The following is a 19,970-nucleotide window of genomic DNA, read 5'->3' on the forward strand; positions in this document are numbered from 1 at the left end:
GGGGTGTTTTTCTGCACATGGGACAGGGCGACTGCACTGTATTAAGGAGAGGATGACCGGGGCCATGTATTGCGAGATTTTGGGGAACAACCTCCTTCTCTCAGTTAGAGCATTGAAGATGGGTCGAGGCTGGGTCTTCCAACATGACAATGACCCAAAGCACATAGCCAGGATAACCAAGGAGTGGCTCTGTAAGAAGCATATCAAGGTTCTGGCGTGGCCTAGCCAGTCTCCAGACCTAAACCCAATAGAGAATCTTTGGAGGGAGCTCAAACTCCATGTTTCTCAGCGACAGCCCAGAAACCTGACTGATCTAGAGAAGATCTGTGTGGAGGAGTGGGCCAAAATCCCTCCTGCAGTGTGTGCAAACCTGGTGGAAAAACTACAGGAAACGTTTGACCTCTGTAACTGCAAACAAAGGCTACTGTACCAAATATTAACATTGATTTTCTCAGGTGTTCAAATACTTATTTGCAGCTGTATCATACAAATAAATAGTTAAAAAATCATACATTGTGATTTCTCACAGTGGACATGCACCTACGATGACAATTTCAGACCCCGCCATGATTTCTAAGTGGGAGAACTTGCAAAATAGCAGGGTGTTCAAATACTTATTTTCCTCACTGTATATCAGTATTTACGGGAGAAATCTGATTAGTGACCAGCTGCATCACTGTGCTCCTATGAAGACTGCCCAGTGGAAAGGATGGAAACATTATTCATCATTGTTCTAATTTATCTAATCTTCACAGTTTGTCAGAATAGGTGGAACAGAAAGGGAGCTAAAAGGTTAAAAAAAAATCTTTTTTGTTTTGAAACAACAAAACAGAACGTGTCAGGAGGGCAATGTAAATCAACTTTATTGGTCACATACAGCTTTAAACAATACAACGCATGTGAAATTTGTTCTCATCCTAATTAGGAGCAGTGGGCAGCCACTCTACAGCGCCCAGGAAGCAGTTTGGGGTTCGGGGTCCTGCTCAAGGACACCTTTGGCAATGCCCAGGAAGTGAACTAGCACTTCTCCAGCTACCAGTCAACACTCTATGACTGGTCTGTGCCAGACAAGTCCACAGGTGCACTGTATATACACATATACACAACAAACAAACAAAAAAGCCTTACTCCATTCCATCCCGGGGCTACAGGGTTTCACTCAGTGACACTCTTGAAAGTGACGGCTTTTAAATCAGTCACTCTCCCGTCACTACCCACTCACTGCACTTAAACACATCATCCATCCGTCTTCTTTTCACTGCAACTCAGCATCGTGATGTAACGTTATATATTTATTACTTTAAAAAGTAACAGTGGCAGTAAAACTTTTTCCCAGACTGTGATGGTTAAACTTTGTAATCAATCCACATTTCATCTGCGTGCCTAACCATGCAGAGGGAGGTGGGGGGGTATTTTCATTAAAAAAAACATGTTTCAAAACATCCCTCAGCTGTTTTCTCACAAATTGCAGGCTGTGTGGAGCCTTATAAACAGATGACATGGACTAAAAGAGGATCCATGTGAGGATTTGCTAGAACAGTGCTTGTGGCTCAGCCTGAGAGAGAGAGGGAGAGGCAAAGAGGTGTGTGAGTAGCCTTTTTCTGTGAGCTAACTATTAATAATGTTTTTAGTTTTACATTTAATTTACAAAGGAAAGTTTTTATTTCATGAAAAATTCCACCAAAAAAATAACTGCTGTAGTTATTACACTACTACACTACCATTACATTTTTCCTGTCGCGCACCCCCCTAGAGGCAGCTCACATTGTGCTCAAGATCCTTGTGACACACAAACCTGGTATGATAAATATGAGAAGTCAGGGGAAATGTCTTGACAAAGCACCGCCTCCTCTCTGACTCAACACTGAAAAACAGGAAGCACTGCTAATCATTTTTGTGTGTGTCTTATCGTAGAGAAGACACAGACGGTACATTCCCACCAAAACTACAACATCCACTGAGAAAGGACAGTTGCAGGAGGAAACTCTGGATATACTGGAATACTGATTTCCTGCACTTTAACCTGCTGTTTCCACATAACGAACTGGAAGAGCTACGACTCAAAGTGAAAGTAACTTTCAAGAACGTTATTCAGTGACTGACTTCCTGTGTTTTCAGCTTTACTCAAAGACAAAATGTCATCCAGATCAGAGGAGGATCTCTGCTGTCCGGTCTGCCAAGACATCTTTAAAGATCCTGTTGTCCTATCATGTAGCCACAGCTTCTGTAAAGCCTGTTTACAGAGATGGTGGCGAGGGAAACAAACATGTGAGTGTCCGTGCTGTAAGAGAAGATCCTCCAAGACTGATCCACCTCGTAACCTGGCTTTAAAGAACCTGTGTGAGGCTTTTTTAAAGGAGAGAGATCAGAGAGGTGCAGCTGAGTCTGAGATTCTTTGCAGTCTGCACTCTGAGAAACTCAAACTCTTCTGTCTGGACCATCAGCAGCCAGTGTGTGTCATCTGTAGAGATTCAAAAACACACAACAACCACAGATTCAGACCCATCGATGAAGCTGCACAGGATCACAGAGAGGAGCTCCAGAAATCCCTGAAACCCTTACAGGAGAAACTGAAGCTCTTTGAAGAAGTTAGAGGAAACTGTGACCAAACAGCAGAACACATTAAGGTCCAGGCCCGAAACACAGAGAAGCAGATTAAGGAGCAGTTTAAGAAGCTTCACCAGTTTCTACAAGAGGAAGAGGAGGCCAGGATCGCTGCTGTGAGGGAGGAAGAGGAGCAGAAGAGTCAGATGATAAAGGAGCACATTGAGGCTCGGAGCAGAGAGATAACAGCTCTTTCAGACACAATCAGAGCTACAGAGGAGGAGCTGAGAGCTGAAGACGTCTCATTCCTGCAGAACTACAAGGCTGCAGTAGAAAGAGTCCAGCAGCGCCCCCTGCTGGAGGATCCAGAGCTGATCTCAGGAGCTCTGATAGACGAGGCCAAACACCTGGGCAACCTGACCTTCAACATCTGGAACAAGATGAAGGAGATGGTCTCCTACACTCCTGTAATCCTGGATCCAAACACAGCAGACCCAGAACTTGTTGTGTCTGAAGATCTGACCAGCGTGAAATGTGGAGTGAAACGGCAACTTCCAAAAAACCCGAAGCGGACCAAATTCCCCTGCTCCATCCTCAGCTCTGAAGGCTTTGACTCAGGGACTCACAGCTGGGCCGTTGAGGTTGGAGAAAACAAGGACTGGGAACTGGGCATACTGGGAGAGTATATCAGGATAAACGAGCGCCTACAGACTGGACTGTGGAGAATTTTGTTCTCTAACGGTAAATTCACAGCATTCTCCACGTCAGATCAAGAGAAAGCTCTGCCAGTGAAAAAGAAGCTCAGGAGGATCAAAGTTCATCTGGACTTTGATGGAGGAAAGTTGTCATTCTCAGATCTTGATACTAACACACACATACACACCTTCACACACACTTTCACTGACACCCTGTTTCCCTACATTTACACCGAGAATCATGTCCCACTGAAGATTTTACCTGTGAAGGTCTCTGTGACGGTGAAAAAGCACAATAAGGAATTATAATAATAATGTCGGCAACTGTGCAAATCAATGAGCATGGCTGTGTTAAAGCAAAGGTGTTGTTTTATTTGGTTATTATGTATGCTTGTTACTGAAGGTGCAGATTATTAGGCTCATAAAATGTCTAGGATGGAAAGATATATTAGGAATAGTGTGCTATGACTTTTGGTAGCGATGCTGCAAATCATTTATGCAAAATTACAGAACAGATGTACTTTTTTATAGCAAACAATGGGAAATGCAAGGTATGATCATTCATCGTAGTGTACATGATAAGGCTTTATTATGCATTTACAGTTTTGCTGTGTGCTCTGTTAATTTGCTCTGTGGTATAGAGTGACTGCAGAATATTTGCTTTGGAGATGTCTATGTTAAATGTGAGTTACTAAAAAGGAGTCTTTCAGTACTTAATTTGCCTTGTGTTCACTTGCAACAATCTCCACCAGCATCAGAAACTTGTAGGAGAAATACAAGCAGGCCGAGCTGATCGAAATCAGTTCTTGTTGCCTCCACAACATCTACAGTGCTAACACATCTAACACATTACATACAAAATTACAAACATATATTTATTAATTTCCCGAAATGAAATACTGTATACTCTGATGAAGGATTTTATATATTTACCTCACCACCAGGTTATGATGATTACATATGATTAGGGGGCGACTGAAATGGGTTTTTCAATGGCCAATGCCGATGTTTGGAGGACAGGTTAACCGATGGCCGTCATATAATGCCAAACCAAAGAAAAGTCTTGTATAATTCCAATATTCCATGCAGAGTACAACCTAATATTCATGTTACCTTAACTAGTAACATGTTGTTTTAGATGGAATTTGTATTAATTAATACAACAGAAAAATACATTGGGTTTAAGGGAGAGTGGGGTACATTTGTCAGAAGTGACATCATTTAACTGCATATTCTCTACAGTATAACAATATATATTCAATGCTAGCCAGTAGCAAGTAATAGTTTTATGATTGGTATTTTGTCTTAACACAAAACAGCTGACTTAAAATGAAATATACTGTCCAAAACTTGCAAAATGATGGGGTTAGTAGGGTTTTAGATTTTGGGCTATTCAAATAAAATTTGATTAAAACTTTTTATGAATCTGACCAGACAAAAGTTCATACTAAAGACACATTTCAGTGGGTACTTTTTTATTGATATTCAATACCCAGGGTCTACTCAAAAGCAAGTGATGCTCCTGGGACTCCTCAGGGCTGATCGTGACGATGCTGATTAACATTATGGTATGATGACGAAGCGGTAAGAGGTGTAAGTAAGTTTAAGGTGGTGGTGGTGAGGATCACATTGTTAACACTGATCCAGAACAGTATGTAAAGTAGTGATTATGGTGATAAAGCTGTGACGATGTTTTTACAGATATCTTTACTTTCTGTGTTGTATTTCCTTTTAAAAGGTCCAGTGTGTAATATTCAGGAGGATCTATTGACAGAAATGCAATATAATATACATAACTATGTTTTCAGTGGTGTAGAAAGACCTTACGTAATGAACCGTTGTGTTTTCATTACCTTAGAATGAGCCATTTCTGTCTACATACACCGCAAAGAAGGAAGAAGTAATAGTAGTATTAGTAATAATTACTGACAAAAATGAATGCAATGATTTATATCGATTATTCTGAACGTTTGCGCCCCAAACATTCGTGTCCTTTTATTCACTCTGCATGTCACAATGTTTGCGGGTGCGGGCGGGAGTGGATACAAAATCAGCGGGAGCAAGAAAACAGTCCCGCGCAGGGCTCCAGACCACACGTTTTGTTTAGCACAAGAGCCGCCAGAGTGTGTCGGCAACCGTAGCGTCTCCTACATGCTTGGAACGGGAGGGGTGAACAGTGAGTGAGCCATTGGTTGCAATTCGCAACCCTCACCACTAAAGCCACTAAAACCTACACACTGAAGCTTTAAAGCAGCATGTTGGTACGGGTTTCATTGGACAGAACAGACAGAATAGTGGTATTTCAATGTAACAGTGTGAATTTCAACAAAACTAACAAAATGCTAGTTATAAATGAATTTCTGTCATAGACACCAAGTCCATATCTTGTTGCAGTTTCTTAGTATTATTCTTATTGTGGGACCAATAAAAATTATGAAACAGTTTACACTGACTTTACTTTGTGATCATCTTTCCAACTTCAAATGTTTACAGCATTTGCAGCTTTGTTTTATGTAATTAACATCTAGTTTCAAATAGTTGTTAAAGCTGAGGAAGGCAACGTTGGAGAAACTAGCAAGAGATTTTGAAAGTATCCAACTGAAAAAATTTCACACCTCTCCCTTCAGGCATCCCTCCAAAGCCATTTCCCCAAAACACGTTTTCTTGTGCAGTGAGTGCATGTGCAGATGCAGGTAGGCAGGTAGGCAGGTAGACAAGACAGGTAGGACAGCCAATAATTTTATTTGGACTGAATGAAACCAGAATTTCAACAAATATGAAATAAATTGCCTACCTCTCTGTAACATAGTTGTGGAGTTTTGAGAAGAAGTATTACCTTGTTGTCTTTGTTTCTCAACTTGGCTCCGCCGTACAGGCTGAAGTCTCGACTCTCCAGATCTTTGTAGAGGTGCTGACCCAGGATCAGGTGGTTCTTACACACCACCTCCTCATTAACACCCTGTAGAGACAGTGTAGGTGAGTGGGGTCAATATCAACTAATTTATTAATCATTTTGTTCCTACTAGTTGTTGAAAACAGACGTGTGTCATATGTTAAAGATGTTTACCAAACAGGCATTTAAAGATAAAATAAAACAAGGCTGCGAAAAACTATAAATAAATGGCCTCCAACTGAGCAACAAGAAATTCTACTCACACATTGAAAATTACAGAAGGCCCAAATGATTCTGAGATATACCGTGGGGTGCACTAATACACATATGAACATAATATGGGGTCATAGGGTGTTTTTGGGTCTTTTACTCTCGAGATTACTGCTGCTGATCCAGACGGATCCAGAGCCATTAGGAGGCAGCTTCTGTTGTGGACCTGATGTGGTCATTAGCACTGCCTAGTTTTTGGTAATTGTTCTGTTGAAAGGAACATTTTCTGTTTTTGTTGTTTTCACTGCATGCCTGTTTTTTGCATCAGTTGGATTCATCTTTGATTTGCTTTTTTTCCATTTTCTATAGCAGAGGTCTGACCAAATGCCATCAAAGTACAACCAGTCATTCAAAGCAATGTCTGCTCTGTCTCTAAGCAGCAGAAAGTCTTTGAGCTCGGAGTGTTTTTCACGTCATGAGGCTGTCGAAACTGATTAATGTAGTTATGTCTGTAAACCACACAGAGTTGTACACAAAGTAAATAAAAAAGCCAGATTTTCAGGATTTGATGCTGGAAAAAAAAGAGTACCTCACAATCATCAGTTTAAATTGAAGTTTCAGAAGGAGACAAAGTTTTTATGTAGAAGCTTTAACAAACTTGACAGCATAATTCACAGACATTTTGTTTAATTTTGTTCTATAAAAGTACATTTCTCTTGCATCTCTGCGTTTTTAAGGATGTCAGACATGCTCACATTAAACCTGCTGCACAGCAAGGCTTCAGAGGTGCGAAGTATTTGATGCCTGTAGCGAGGTGGAGCAACACCTGCAGTTTGGTTCATTTTCTAATGGAAGGTGAATGTAAGGTGACTGACAACTGTGTTTGAAAATATCTGGTCCATTTATAAAAAAGTTACAGGTACAATAAGGCCACTTCCACTCAACCGTTTTAAAACGAGAACAATTTACATCCACACCAGCATTTTAATTGTGTTTCAAAAGTGATCATCTATATTAAAATGACTTACAACGCACATGTAGTGGCCATTTACATACACTGGGCATGCGCGTGCAGGTGTAAACAGGAAACAAATTGTCTACTCCACAGTTGCAGAAGATTTAGCGAAAGAAGAAATTACTACTACACACAAAGAACCACCCCAGAGTGGGGTTTTTTTTGCATAGACCGACAACAAGGTGAAACTGTTACTGAAAGTAACACGGGAGTACAAAGCCACTGTGGCGGCGGAAAACAGACAGGAAGTCGTCACAAAGCAAATACAACAAAATGCACAATACAAGTGTGCAAGTGGTATTTGCACAGTAAAAAATATTTTAATACAAACATTAGGGCTGGACACGTTAACGCATTATTATTGCATTAATGCATTAATTAATGCTGACATTTGTTTTATTGCACGTTAATGCAGTGTTTATTATTATTATTTTGAAAGTCCGTTGCTCACTGGCTCTGAATTTGTTTAAAGTGTTTGCAAGCCACGTTATTGCACTTTTACAGTACATAGCAGTACATTTAAATTAAAAGTGCGCAATACACTACTTTAGAATTCCTTATTCAATTTTGCAAGATTAATAGCGAATAATCGCAAGATCGCAATTAAATATTTTAATCATTGCCCAGCACTAAAAAAATACCAAAACATAAATGCTTTCAGTAGCATTGCGTTTTTGCTTTACATGACCCATAAGACCCAATCAGGAAGCCAAATGTGAGTGTCTGCATCATCGTTTTTAAACTCCTCCGTTTTCGTCTGTCCATACCCGAGTTTTAATGAAAACGTGATCGGCAGGGTTTTCAAATTTCTCTGTTTTAAGTGTTCGAATTCATTTAGTCTAGACAGGACGTGCAAACGTAGCAAAAGGTCTTTTAAAACGAAAACCTTGTAGTGTGGATGTAACCTAAGTAACAGCCAATCACAGAGCTTCACGGAGATGTTTAGTACTCCATTTACTGTGTGCGGAGGCTCAAGTTTACACTGTAGAAACCATCGGAGGGTTAGCAGTTGTTTACTTTTGTTTAGTGTGTTTACTTTCACATTCTTGATCAGTTTGGGATAAATCTGCCAACTATGGTGATGGGTTTTGTTCCCAACTGTTCTAAATTTGAAACAGCTTTGATTCACATATCTTTAGAGTAGGACTGTCGCGGAATTAATTTCCACCGCGGCAATATGTTGGGGCTCAATATGCAGTATTATCGCATTTTTCATCAATGAAGTATTTTGGTACCATATAGCAGAGTTAAGAGTGTCTATATCTGTCACCTCACTCCACAGCGAGCCACTAACAGCAGTTTTATGGTCTGAGCAAGCTAGCTGCTGCGTGCTCGTCAACAACATTTCCAACCATACTCCTTTTTGTAGTTTGACCGTGTCTTTTTCAGACGTAGCTATATCATTACCTTCAGGGCATGTCTATCAAGTCAATTTACATACGTCAGCAACGCACGCGCGCCGGTGTGGAGCAGAATGGCTGTCCACAACTAACCACTGCGCTGTAGTAACGTTATAACTAAATTTCCACAGAAAGCAACATTACAATCAGCTGCTTCCGACACACTACGCTGAGGCTTACTGTCCAATGTTTCTCTGGACTGTCCCTCAGGATCATAACGTTAGTCCAACATTGCGGAGCGTGCTAGCGTCATTAGCCGCGCAATATGCTAACGCCAAGTTAGCTAACCTTTAAAATAAACGGAAAAACTACAAACACGGCAACACTTACAGCTTCAGAGTTTGAAGTCGGGTCACGTACAGCCCATGGCGATCCATCCTTGAACCTTTACAGAGCCTGTTACGGTTGTGGAACTTTTGAAGCACTCATTTATTAATTTAACACGCCCTGAAGTGTACAGTATGAACATTGCGGTTGTTGCGGTGCTTGCCATCCTTGACCAATAGCGCGGTATTTCAATTTTGCGGTTATCACAACAGCCATACTTTAGAGCCAGAGATACAGACACCAGACAAACAAACGACCTACAGTCAGAGGTGTTTTCAGCACAGGAATGAAAACTGTGAAGGGTCCATTGTGACTCAGCAGCTGTGAACAGCCTTTCTCTGAAACACAAATAAACATCACAATCAGCTTTATTGGCCCTGTATGCGTAAGTATGCGTACACATACAAAGAATCTCCCAATGTTACACACAGTTCCAATAGAAAGAGATTGACATACAGCTAAAAATAAGGAAAAGTTGAACAAAGTTGGGTAAAAATAAACATACAACTAAGTTTAAAATAATTACAAAACAAATACAGGACAGTATAACGAACATAGTTTTTACAGTGTGTTTATGGTTCTTTTACCGAATAGAGCAACGGCTCCGGTCAGATTTTCTCTCTGACTTCCACTCCTGTCAAGCTCGATCAGCCGCTCCATCAGGTTACCATAGCAACGCTGGCCATCACCAATCTGACCCGCCTCACAAACACACCTGGGAGGGGGGGTAAACTAATGAAGCTACAACACATACATTCACACAAACTAACGAAGAAGCAGCTAAAGAGAATCAATTCCATTGGCATTTGAAAAACTCCAAGACTTTTTTTGTCTATACTTGTTGTCGGTTATCATAACCTCAAAGCGGTTTTCTGCAGCTGCCACACCTCTGCTCGGCTGTGAAATGGACACTGTTGCACAATAGAAATTTTTTAATTTGAAGAAGTGTGTGTATTAGTGTGTGTGTGTGTCTGTGTGTGTGTGGAATTAATTGAATCAGATAATTAATTATTAATTAATTAAATAATTGATCACGTTTTTTTTTACATTTCAATTTAATACTGTAACAACTTAAAATATACAAGACACACAATCACAAGGATGAGTGGAAGTAATGAGCTAGCCAATCACAGCACAGTAGGGCAGGACATGACGTCAAAGATTACCTAAACAGATATAAAGAAACTGGATCTTGCTTTACTCCTGGTTCTGGTCTATTTCTAGGGGGCAACAAACAGAAGAATTTTTTCTGAGTCTAGGTCTTATTCATGATCTGGTTCTGGTTTTGAAACTGTTGCTAGTTCTAGTCCTTGTCCTAGTTCGAGATCTAGAAAGTAAAAGGAAGCCAGGAATAGAGACTTGATTACAGATCTAGTTCAGTTCTAGTCCTTGTCCTGGTGCTAGTTGTGGCTCTAGTCCTAGAAACTGGTCCACTTCTGGTTATAGTGCATGTCTAGCATTTGTCTAGTTGTGTCTAGGCCTGGATCTACATAGATTAAGTTCTAGAGAAGACAGAGTGTTGTCTGACCTGGGTTGTCCATCCAGTTCAGTTTGACAGGTAGCTGTGGGATCACAGGTGTCCGCTGAGCAGGCAGAGACCAGCTGACAACCAAACTCAGTACTGCCACCTACAGGGGACATGCCGAACATACACTCGCAGACAGACTGACACACAGACAGACAAAGACAGAGCGAGGTTAAACAGTTTCAGGATGTAGCTATGGTTTTGTTTAATATGGACTCTTGAATTTTTGTTCTGACATTAACTCTGTCTTGTTGGTTCTAGTACTGGTCGTCATTCTAGTACTGGTTCTAGTCGAGAACAAATCTTGTTTTAGATCTGGTTCCTAAACCTGGTCCTGGCTCTGGAGGTATCCTCACCTTGTTGGGTCCTTTGAAGACACAAATGGTGGAGTTGATGGGACACCCTCCATTGTTCTCAGAGCAAGGGTTTATGGGTACGCAGATCTTGCCATCACCCTGGTAGCCGGACTTACAGATGCAGCTAACCTTTGACCCCTGTAAGGAGCACTGGGCGTTAACGTCACAATCCCTCGCTGTGCAAATACCTGAGCAGGAAAAAGTTTTTTTATTGTCAAAACAAACATTCATAAAATATTCATAAAATATTCTCGTTCAGTGAAATAAAGAGATAGTCTAATAGTAGTCCTGCTGCTATGGGCAAGAAACAAAGAGTGAGAAGGAGGAATTCTTTCTGGATGAAGGCCTTGTTCTAGCCCTCGTTCCAGCTCTGGGAAAAAATAATTACAAGACTAGTTCTGGGTTATTTCTGGCTCCAGTCCTTATCTAGTTCTTATCTTATTTTAGACCTGTTTCTAGTTCTCATTCTGATCCTAGTTCTGTATCTAAACAGCAAAAGGGAGACTCTCGTTCTCGTTTTAATGAGAAAAGACCTAGCTGTAATTCTGCTCCTGGTTCTAGTCCAATTTGTAGTTATGTTTCTAGTGTGCAAAGAAGACTTGGAGAAGGAAACTTTGTTGTAGCTGTAGTTTTGGTTCCTGTGCTGGTTCTAGATGTAGACCACCTGTACTTCTAGAGATAACTGGTGTGCACAACATGATACAGTATTGTGTTCCCACGATACAAAAATATAAAGACAAACTTTCAGGAGTTTGGGGACACTTCAAAATTGTCTAAAATCACAAATAGAAAGACACTAAATGTCTGTAGCTTCACTAGCAGCTCTGTGAGGCCATAATGTTCATTTCATTGAAAATAAAATAGTTGGATGGAAGAGAATCAAAATCAAATAAGCTTATCCTCTGTATGGTGGCCATATTGGGAGATCTCAGCTTCAGCTCTGCTTTGAGCTGAATGCTAATATTATAGCACACCAACACAAATTTGACAGATGGACAGACAGACCAAATTATTGGGAGCTTAAACTAAAAGTTAAGATCAAATGAAACAGAAATCTAAGATGATCGTTGAGATGTGTGTTTACTTGTGCATTTGCCCTGTGGCGTCCTCCTGTGTCCTGGCAAACATTCACAGCTGGCAGCGTCTCCCTCTCCTTTACAGTACGAATAGGGGCTGCAGTTACTGCATCTCGTACTCACTGCCAACAACACAGTCACAACAATTAAATATCATACAGACAGTAAAAACAAACTGGAGTAATAAATACAATATGTGTCACCTCTCATTTTACTTGGATGACACCCAGATGACAAGAAACATTTTTTTAGAATGGGGCATCAAGCAGCAATACTGTTTTGGTTCTGACCAAAATGTGCCTTAGATTTGTCTGCTTACTCTTTGATCACAGGTCCTGTTTAAAGAATCATTTTGCCAGCTTTAGAAAGCATTTTATTTAGACAGAGTTTGTGTAAGACAACAAAAGTTTGTCTTTCTTTCTTAAATGAAAAAACTATTTAGTATATGCACCTTTCAGAAACCTTTATTTTGTCCCCATATCTGCCAAAATAAAGTCACTCCAGTTGATAGTCATCTAGTTGCCTTCTATTCTTACAGTAAGCTCACAAAACAGCCTTTATTGCCCCAGTATCACCAAACCCTGTTAATGGTGGGGCTTGATGGCACCCTGGGCTGCCTGACAAGTAGGCCTGCAGACACTACTCAGGGGTGAAAAACTCCTGAACCTCCTCTGCATGTTTTTCAGGGCGAAAAAATATTTAAGCCATTCTTTACACTGATTTTCCCCCCAAAGATAAATTGTACATCAGAGATAAGCAATACGTAAAAGTGTTCTTTCACACAAATACATTATCTATTATCATGAAATTATCATGTCCAATTAATCCAAATATAATCTTCAGTAATACTTTCATAGCATTTCTAATAATTAAAAAAATTAAAATTACTATAGTCAGAATTTTAGTTTAGTGTGTTTTTGCTAGGTTGATGCATGCTGGAAATAGATTTCAAATTCAGGTACGACATCCGTATCAAAATATTTCAAGTCCCACTAAGTATTTGAGAATGATATAATCTATTTTATCCTAAAAATATGTAGTAATATAGTCTGATCTACTGTGGCTTCATATGTTTTATGTAATCTAATATAGTAAAATCCAGCATGTCATGGTCTTACCTTGGTCACAGCGTTTCCCGGTGTACGGTGGCTGACACAAACACTGTCCATCACCCTCTGGACCTTTATCACACACTCCATGGTCACAGTCACATTCTGTCAAAGACAGACACACAGACAGAGGACAGTTTTTCAAACAACTGTGGGATGCTCTTGCAGCTGTTAAATAAAGTCTTCCAATTTGGATGTGTTTTTTAGATTTAGCATTTTCCCTTTTTCTAATACATGACCACATTTTTACTAGCGAGGTAATAAGTGAGAGAACCTACCTTTGTCACACTTTTCTCCAAAAAAGTTCTCATTCTTACAATCCTGACAGGCAAAGCCAGAGAAACCTTCCTAAATAGAGAAAAATGAATATTTTGAAATATCACCAAGACCTCAACAATCTAAATGAGATTAAAAAAATCTCCCAACTTCCCCAGTCTCCCTCCCCACCCAAACACAAAAGCACATCAAACACATGGAAAACTCCTGTCAGAGACACAGGCTGACACTGAGAGGCTTGGGCGGTAAATTTATTTTATGTCAATGTTTAATTAAAGGGCACTGTCTCCTATAAGTACATCAGCAATACTGATCACTGAACTCGTTGGCAAAAAGGTAGGATAGTCACATAGGATACTGACATCACAGACGCAGGTCCCGTTGCCGAGATCTCCATCCAGACAGGTCCCATGGAAGTTACAGATCTTCCCTGACCAGCTGGGACAGGCTACAGACAGGGAGACAGGTGGTTATAAAGGATCGCTATTGATTGTGTATGATTCTATTTAGTTTCCCTCCTGTGCCAATCTTAAAGGTTCATGTGTTACTGTCACATTGTTGTCAGTTGTCCTATTGATTGGATAGAGGGCAGACGCCAGGAGGAACAGCTAAAGGACGAAGGAAACACGAATGCAAGAGATTGCTGCAGATACAGTGTGGAATTCTTTTGTTGAGACCGCGATGACACTGAATAATAACAACATTTATTACTGAAGTATTACGGTTTCTAATATGCTAACCTAAATTCTTCACTGAGACCAACACTGACCTGTGAGCAGGCAGTGCATAGTTTGGTAAAAGACCAGAGGACTTCAGGCCCAGCTCCCACACATCAAGTGATGAGATGAACTCAGTGGGGTTCAGGTAGCTCTACATCCCTTCTCTGGCGTTGGCAACCATAGGCACTCAGTATATGTTGTTGCCTGTTAGTAGCTGCTATAGCTGTCAGGCTTAGTGGTAATTCATCTAAATGTAAAAACATATCCTTACCTGTACCATGACACATGTCATGTTATACTGTGTGAGATGATCTAAAAATATCTTGGTCTCAGTGTGTTTCAAACTGTACGATACCAGTTCTGAGGCATGTCAGAGATGTGAGATGGAGGAGCAGGGATGCGTTATCAACTCATGTCGCTATCAGCACTACTCTCATGTTTACCATGTGTAACAAATAAATAAATAACTTTGGCAGTACAGCCATAGCGTTTACAGTATCTTTTAGGACAGCATATTTTGTGCGATGTTTTGCATTCTGATTTGTTGTTTTTTAGATGTCGGTAGTAGCAGCAGTCATATTGTGAAAATTTGGTCCTCAGCTAACAACTCCAGCCACTACACCAAAATCACATCAGAGGCCTGCGCTGCTCATATATGCTTTAAAAAAAAGAGCTTCAGCTCCTCACATCTCCAAAAACACTCAAACTGTACTGAATTAAACTGTAGGAATACAAAGTCATTAATTTCTCTATAAAATATTGAGCCCTTATATGTAATGTGTCTTAGTAGAGATTTTATTTTTTTTATTGTTTGATTGTCTTGAATACTTGATACTTTGATACTTTGAATCTTATAAATGCCTGAATACTTAATTGTGAAATGTAATGACTGCTAAATACTTACTGTTGAAAGTTAAATACCACTTAATGGTATTAAAATATTTCCCTTGAAAATCATATAGCTGAATATAGTGACTGTGGTTTGAATTCCCCTTTTCATATAAACTTTCCAGTAGGTGATTTTAAAATGGTGCAGTTTATTCTAGGGTTGACAAATTCAGATAGAAAATTCAAATGTCCATAACATAAACTATATGAAAGCTGCTCAAATTCTGACCATAAAAGTCATAAGTTGTTGAAATTGGATTTGCGTTGTAGCAAACAATATATAAATACATGGTATGAAGTAAATTTAAATTAATCATTAACTTTTACTCAATTACAATGAATAGTTTTACCAATTACATACACCGACATGCAAGTTATCAATCATCAACATTATCTGCAGCATTATAAACAAAAACTGGACGATTAAACGATTGTTACCTCTCGTTTTGCTTTTACTGGACTGTGGTAACGTTACTTTAGTTTGAAATAATTACTTTCATGTTTGTCCTTTATTGCAACGCAATATAATTCTTCCTTTGCCTCACAGTTTACCGCAAGTCTCGGTAGTTTAGTGCATCAGGGCACAATTCACACAAATGCACAACAGCTTTAAATAAAGCACAAGCTAACAGCGGCTTCTTTCATAAACAGTCTTTTAAAAAACTCTCTCTATAGTAACAGAAAGAAAGTTTCACTTACTTCTTGTTGTACACACACAAGTGACACCTGAACAGCAAAACAACGAAGGTCCCAATTAAGCCAAACTAGCAAATGTTCCTTTTTTTAAAAAATCTGCGACAGAAAATTAGAGCTGTTCTGTCTGGCGTGACCATAGCGGTACATGATTGGAGAAAGAAAATGACAATCAATGAAACAACCAATCAGAACTACAGAAAAGCAGCACAACAGTCCCGCCTTCTTGTAAAGTAGCCGTTTACGACTGACCGTTTGTCCGGACCGGTCCGGTCCTTTGAAGGTGCTTCACTCCACCCGGTTAACTGAAATGGAGTTTAAAGGGCTGACAGTTCTGTCTAATATCAGGTAAGTTTACAACTAAAAAGTCTTCTTTTTAATTTTAATATTGGACAGTTAAATTTTTATCTGTTGTGATAATATCTCGATCGCCTCCCTGTGGCTGGCTTCAGTATTGGACATTAAACCCGCCCCTTCCATGTTAGCGGATGGGACTGCCAAACAAAAAAATTAAAGTACACAATATGTCAAAAATAAAAAAGTCTTCGTGTGGATGGAGGACCGACTTGAAGGTTTAGTAGACACAAAAACACAGAACAGTAGAAAATATTAGAAATATAAGCAGCAAATAAGACTAAAGTTGAATAAGTGACTTTATTCTCCATGTCCATGATGGACATATGAAGTTACAACTTTCATGTTACTATAATCTATAAGGAAAGGGACTTGCACGTATTTGATTGGCCAGTACAGTACGTTGCCGGATGACGTCACACTGTGTTGCGGCAAAAGTTGAGCAGGTTCAACTTTTTATTGGATTAATTTTTTGTTGTCTGACTGAATGAAAGAGGGGGTTACGTTTATTTGTTTCATACAATGGAGTGCTTGTAGGTACCAAATCTGTACTGCCTGCCGGATCCCTATCTGCACATGCATAAAAGTGGTAGTCTGTCAAAGAAGAATACCACAAATGTGCCTGTTCATAATTACTCGTGCATTGTTGTCTGTTCTCATCTCAGGACGTCCAATACTAACGCTTTCAGAAAGGCTGACAAAGCATTATTTGGTCATAGTATTTGATGCAAAAGGTACCCTTCGGTGTGCTTATCAGACACCTCGGGCGCGTCTGTATGAGACACCCTCTCTAGACCGGAAGTGCTAGCAGCTAGCTAGGTAGCTAGCTATGTTAGTATAAAAGGCGTTGACAGCTTCCCAAAGCCCCTTACCCTGACCATGACAGGGGTGTGTGCCTAAACCAAAGTAAGCGACTGTATGCATGTCGACCAGCTAACCCTACAGCTGTGCAAATCGGCCTGCTAGCAGCTAGGGTTAGCCTCCTTTGTGTTACTACTTTGTTCTCATTATTAGACATTAAAAATTTACCGTTGCATAAGGTTTTTCATATCTTGAGTAAATTCCTATTACATAATAGTGAACAATTTAATCTCCAGTGATGAAAAAACATTTTGTTATCTTGATTTGAAAGATTTAGTTGCAGATTTGAGGTAACCTTCTTGGAATGACAGAACCACTTTTGCGCATGTGCAGAACGGATCTGGCAGGCGGTACAGATTTGGCACTGACAGCGCTAAGCCCCTCGCTTCCGCTTCCGCCTCATGAGACCTTATTTTGGGAAAAATATGTACCGTAGTCAGTGGTGAGGACAACTTATTTTTTGATCCTTTTCGAATTGTGCCCTTAATCACACATATGATGTTTGTCAATTTAAAAGACAATTTTGCCCATCAAGAAAGTTGCAGTTTTTCGTAAAACAGTAAAGTTACATTTAGTTTTGAGTGAAAACCGTTCAATGAACTACATCTCTCGTCTCGCACGATATACATCTCCAACATGTTAACGCGGTCATGCTAGCTAACGGTTACATTGCTTGGTTGCTACTAGCTAGGTTACTTACTGTGGCTATGTTCCACACAGAAATGTATCTTACCTAATGTGTTTAATCTAACGACTCTTGGTCCTTTTATCACATCATCCTCTCATGCAAGTTCTTTGGCGTTAGCTTCAGTCATTGAGAGAAAAAGTTACGACGTCACATATGCGACTTTTGGGTTTATGGTCTTATACTTGGAATTGATGACCATCATCATATGTTTAATTCAGAGCACAATTCAAATAGGATCAATTGTGTGTGTGTGTGTCTTACGGAGACAAAGAGGGCCCCAGTGTTGTGGGCAGCAATGCGGCTCCATGAACCTCTTCAAACAGGTGTGCTGACATCCATTCAACTCCATATCCCTGCCACCAATCTGCACCACGTAACTGCAGCACACAGTGAACAACATGAGGTAAAGAAAAAAATAAAGCTGCTTAATTCACACAACATACTACTACTACTACTACTACTACTAATAATAATAATAATAATAATACTAAATTTTATTTATAGGCGCCTTTCAGAACACACAAGGTCACCTCACAAAACATAATAAAACAGTACAGCATTAATCGATAAAATTAACAACTATAATTACAGGGCATAAAATCAGGGTACAAAACAAATGGAAACAAAGATCGAGAAAGAGTGATCACGTGGGATATGCCAGTTTAAAAAGATGTGTTTTCAGGCGGGATTTAAAAATGGAAAGTGAGTCAATGTTGCGAATGTCTGGTGGAAGAGAGTTTCAGAGACGAGGGGCAGAGCGGGCTCTGAACCCCATGGTGGTCAGACAAGCAGGAGGTACAGTGAGGTGAATAGAAGAAGATGACCTAGTACGGGTGGGTGTGTTAATATGAAGGAGGTCAGTAAGGTACCGAGTAGCGAGGTTATGAATGGCCTTGAAGGTCAGGAGCAGAGTTTTGAAATCAGGGTAGTAGTTTTTACTACTTGTTACTACTAGTAAAAACTACTACTACAAATGCACAGTTAACCACATGTATGACACATTCATGAATCCAATGTCAGTGTGTATTAGAGGTGAAAACAATCATGCACTGCTGTGAAGAAATGTAGATATGTAACCTGGGACATACCTGCAGTTGGTCGTGCCCACTCTGCTGAAGCCGTGGGGGCAGCTGCTGGTGGCGAGGGCGGCACAAGAAGTGCAGGGGGTGTGCATCTCCACCCCCTGTGAGATATCACACCGACCAGGAGGAGCTGTCTGAGGGAGAACAACCAATATTACAAGCTTGATACCATTTTCTGTCTATATTTGGTACTTGTTGGTACTGTTGGTGTCAGTACAGCCCTGTTTTTAAAAAGATTCTGCCATCACTGGTGGTGGTAATAGCAATAGTACTAGAGGTAGTAGCAGCATTACTGAATTAATTAACTATTATTCTTGTGTCCCAAAGGGGTGAGCCTATATGAGTTTACAAGATAATAACAATACATTCAGAGAAAAGAGAAAGCAAAAATGAAAGAAAGCAAACGTGTCGCAATATTGCTCTCGTCAAAGCCACCAGACTCTCTTGACAAAACTAGTACTTTTACCTCTCTGGTTTACCACTGCCATGATTGGTTTGTGTTATTATGTGACTTTGGTGTTTTTAACCCTTTTAGACATCAAAGTCACACAATAAAACAAACAAACTTATCGACTCAAGGAGTGGTAGACCAGCATCTCCCGTGTTCTGCAAGGTAAAATTACTGTTTTTTCCAATAGAGTTTGCTGGCTTTGATGAGAGCGATATAGCGACTGTTTCTGGTTAAACAAAAAGGATCTTTATCTTAATAAAAAGGTCTAACTCTGTAGGGATCCTTTCCAATGTACAGATCCTTTCCACAGTGTCATCAGACATTGAGCCTGTCAGTGGCAAAAACAAGCACTGAAGTGGACGTGCTTTAACAGAGTCGTAATTGCCCGTAAGGATTACTTTGCAGCCCTGCACGCTCGCTCAATACTGGATCAGTTTAAAGAAATGTTGTCCCATTTAGTCACATAGACACAAATACATGGGAAAATAAGGTTCAGGTTGAAAAATACCGACATTACCCTTTAATGAAGGGCTGAGAGGCTGACTCTGGGTCAGATATGTATGTATTTTACAAATAGGCCTTAGAGGATTTAGAGAAAACATTATTGACTTACAAAATTATGTGCACGTATGATTGGAAAAACATGGGTACTGTTCTGGAGATGCCAAATTTCTTCTAAACTGTCGAAGTATCAGTTTCTGAATAAATCTATGACGAGAAATAGACCATGCAGCTTCTGCATCAGGATTCATTTTGTTTTAAACAACACAAAGTTATTATGGTTGCTCAGAGGTCAAGTGTTCTGTTT

General features: G+C 39.9%; 2 protein-coding genes across 2 annotated transcripts in view; one reads left to right on the forward strand and one right to left on the reverse strand.

Moving 5' to 3' along the window:
- Positions 1-19,970, reverse strand: part of stab1 (stabilin 1) — a 75,081-nt gene that overhangs the window by 54,177 nt on the left and 934 nt on the right. The window contains exons 2-12 of the mRNA XM_046075075.1: positions 18,718-18,845; positions 17,891-18,006; positions 13,789-13,874; positions 13,429-13,498; positions 13,160-13,255; positions 12,050-12,163; positions 10,966-11,153; positions 10,613-10,749; positions 9,672-9,799; positions 9,346-9,422; positions 6,076-6,198 (exon numbers count right to left, since the gene is read on the reverse strand). Of these exons, the coding sequence (XP_045931031.1) occupies positions 6,076-6,198; positions 9,346-9,422; positions 9,672-9,799; positions 10,613-10,749; positions 10,966-11,153; positions 12,050-12,163; positions 13,160-13,255; positions 13,429-13,498; positions 13,789-13,874; positions 17,891-18,006; positions 18,718-18,845 (1,263 nt within the window). The remainder of the gene's footprint in view (positions 1-6,075; positions 6,199-9,345; positions 9,423-9,671; positions 9,800-10,612; positions 10,750-10,965; positions 11,154-12,049; positions 12,164-13,159; positions 13,256-13,428; positions 13,499-13,788; positions 13,875-17,890; positions 18,007-18,717; positions 18,846-19,970) is intronic.
- Positions 1,883-3,951, forward strand: LOC123956807 (nuclear factor 7, ovary-like). Its single transcript, XM_046029252.1, has one exon. The coding sequence runs from the start codon at positions 2,136-2,138 to the stop codon at positions 3,546-3,548; it is 1,413 nt and encodes a 470-aa protein (XP_045885208.1). The 5' UTR covers positions 1,883-2,135; the 3' UTR covers positions 3,549-3,951.

This window comes from Micropterus dolomieu, linkage group LG18 (genome assembly GCF_021292245.1).
Source record: "Micropterus dolomieu isolate WLL.071019.BEF.003 ecotype Adirondacks linkage group LG18, ASM2129224v1, whole genome shotgun sequence".
Classification (NCBI taxonomy): domain Eukaryota; kingdom Metazoa; phylum Chordata; class Actinopteri; order Centrarchiformes; family Centrarchidae; genus Micropterus; species Micropterus dolomieu.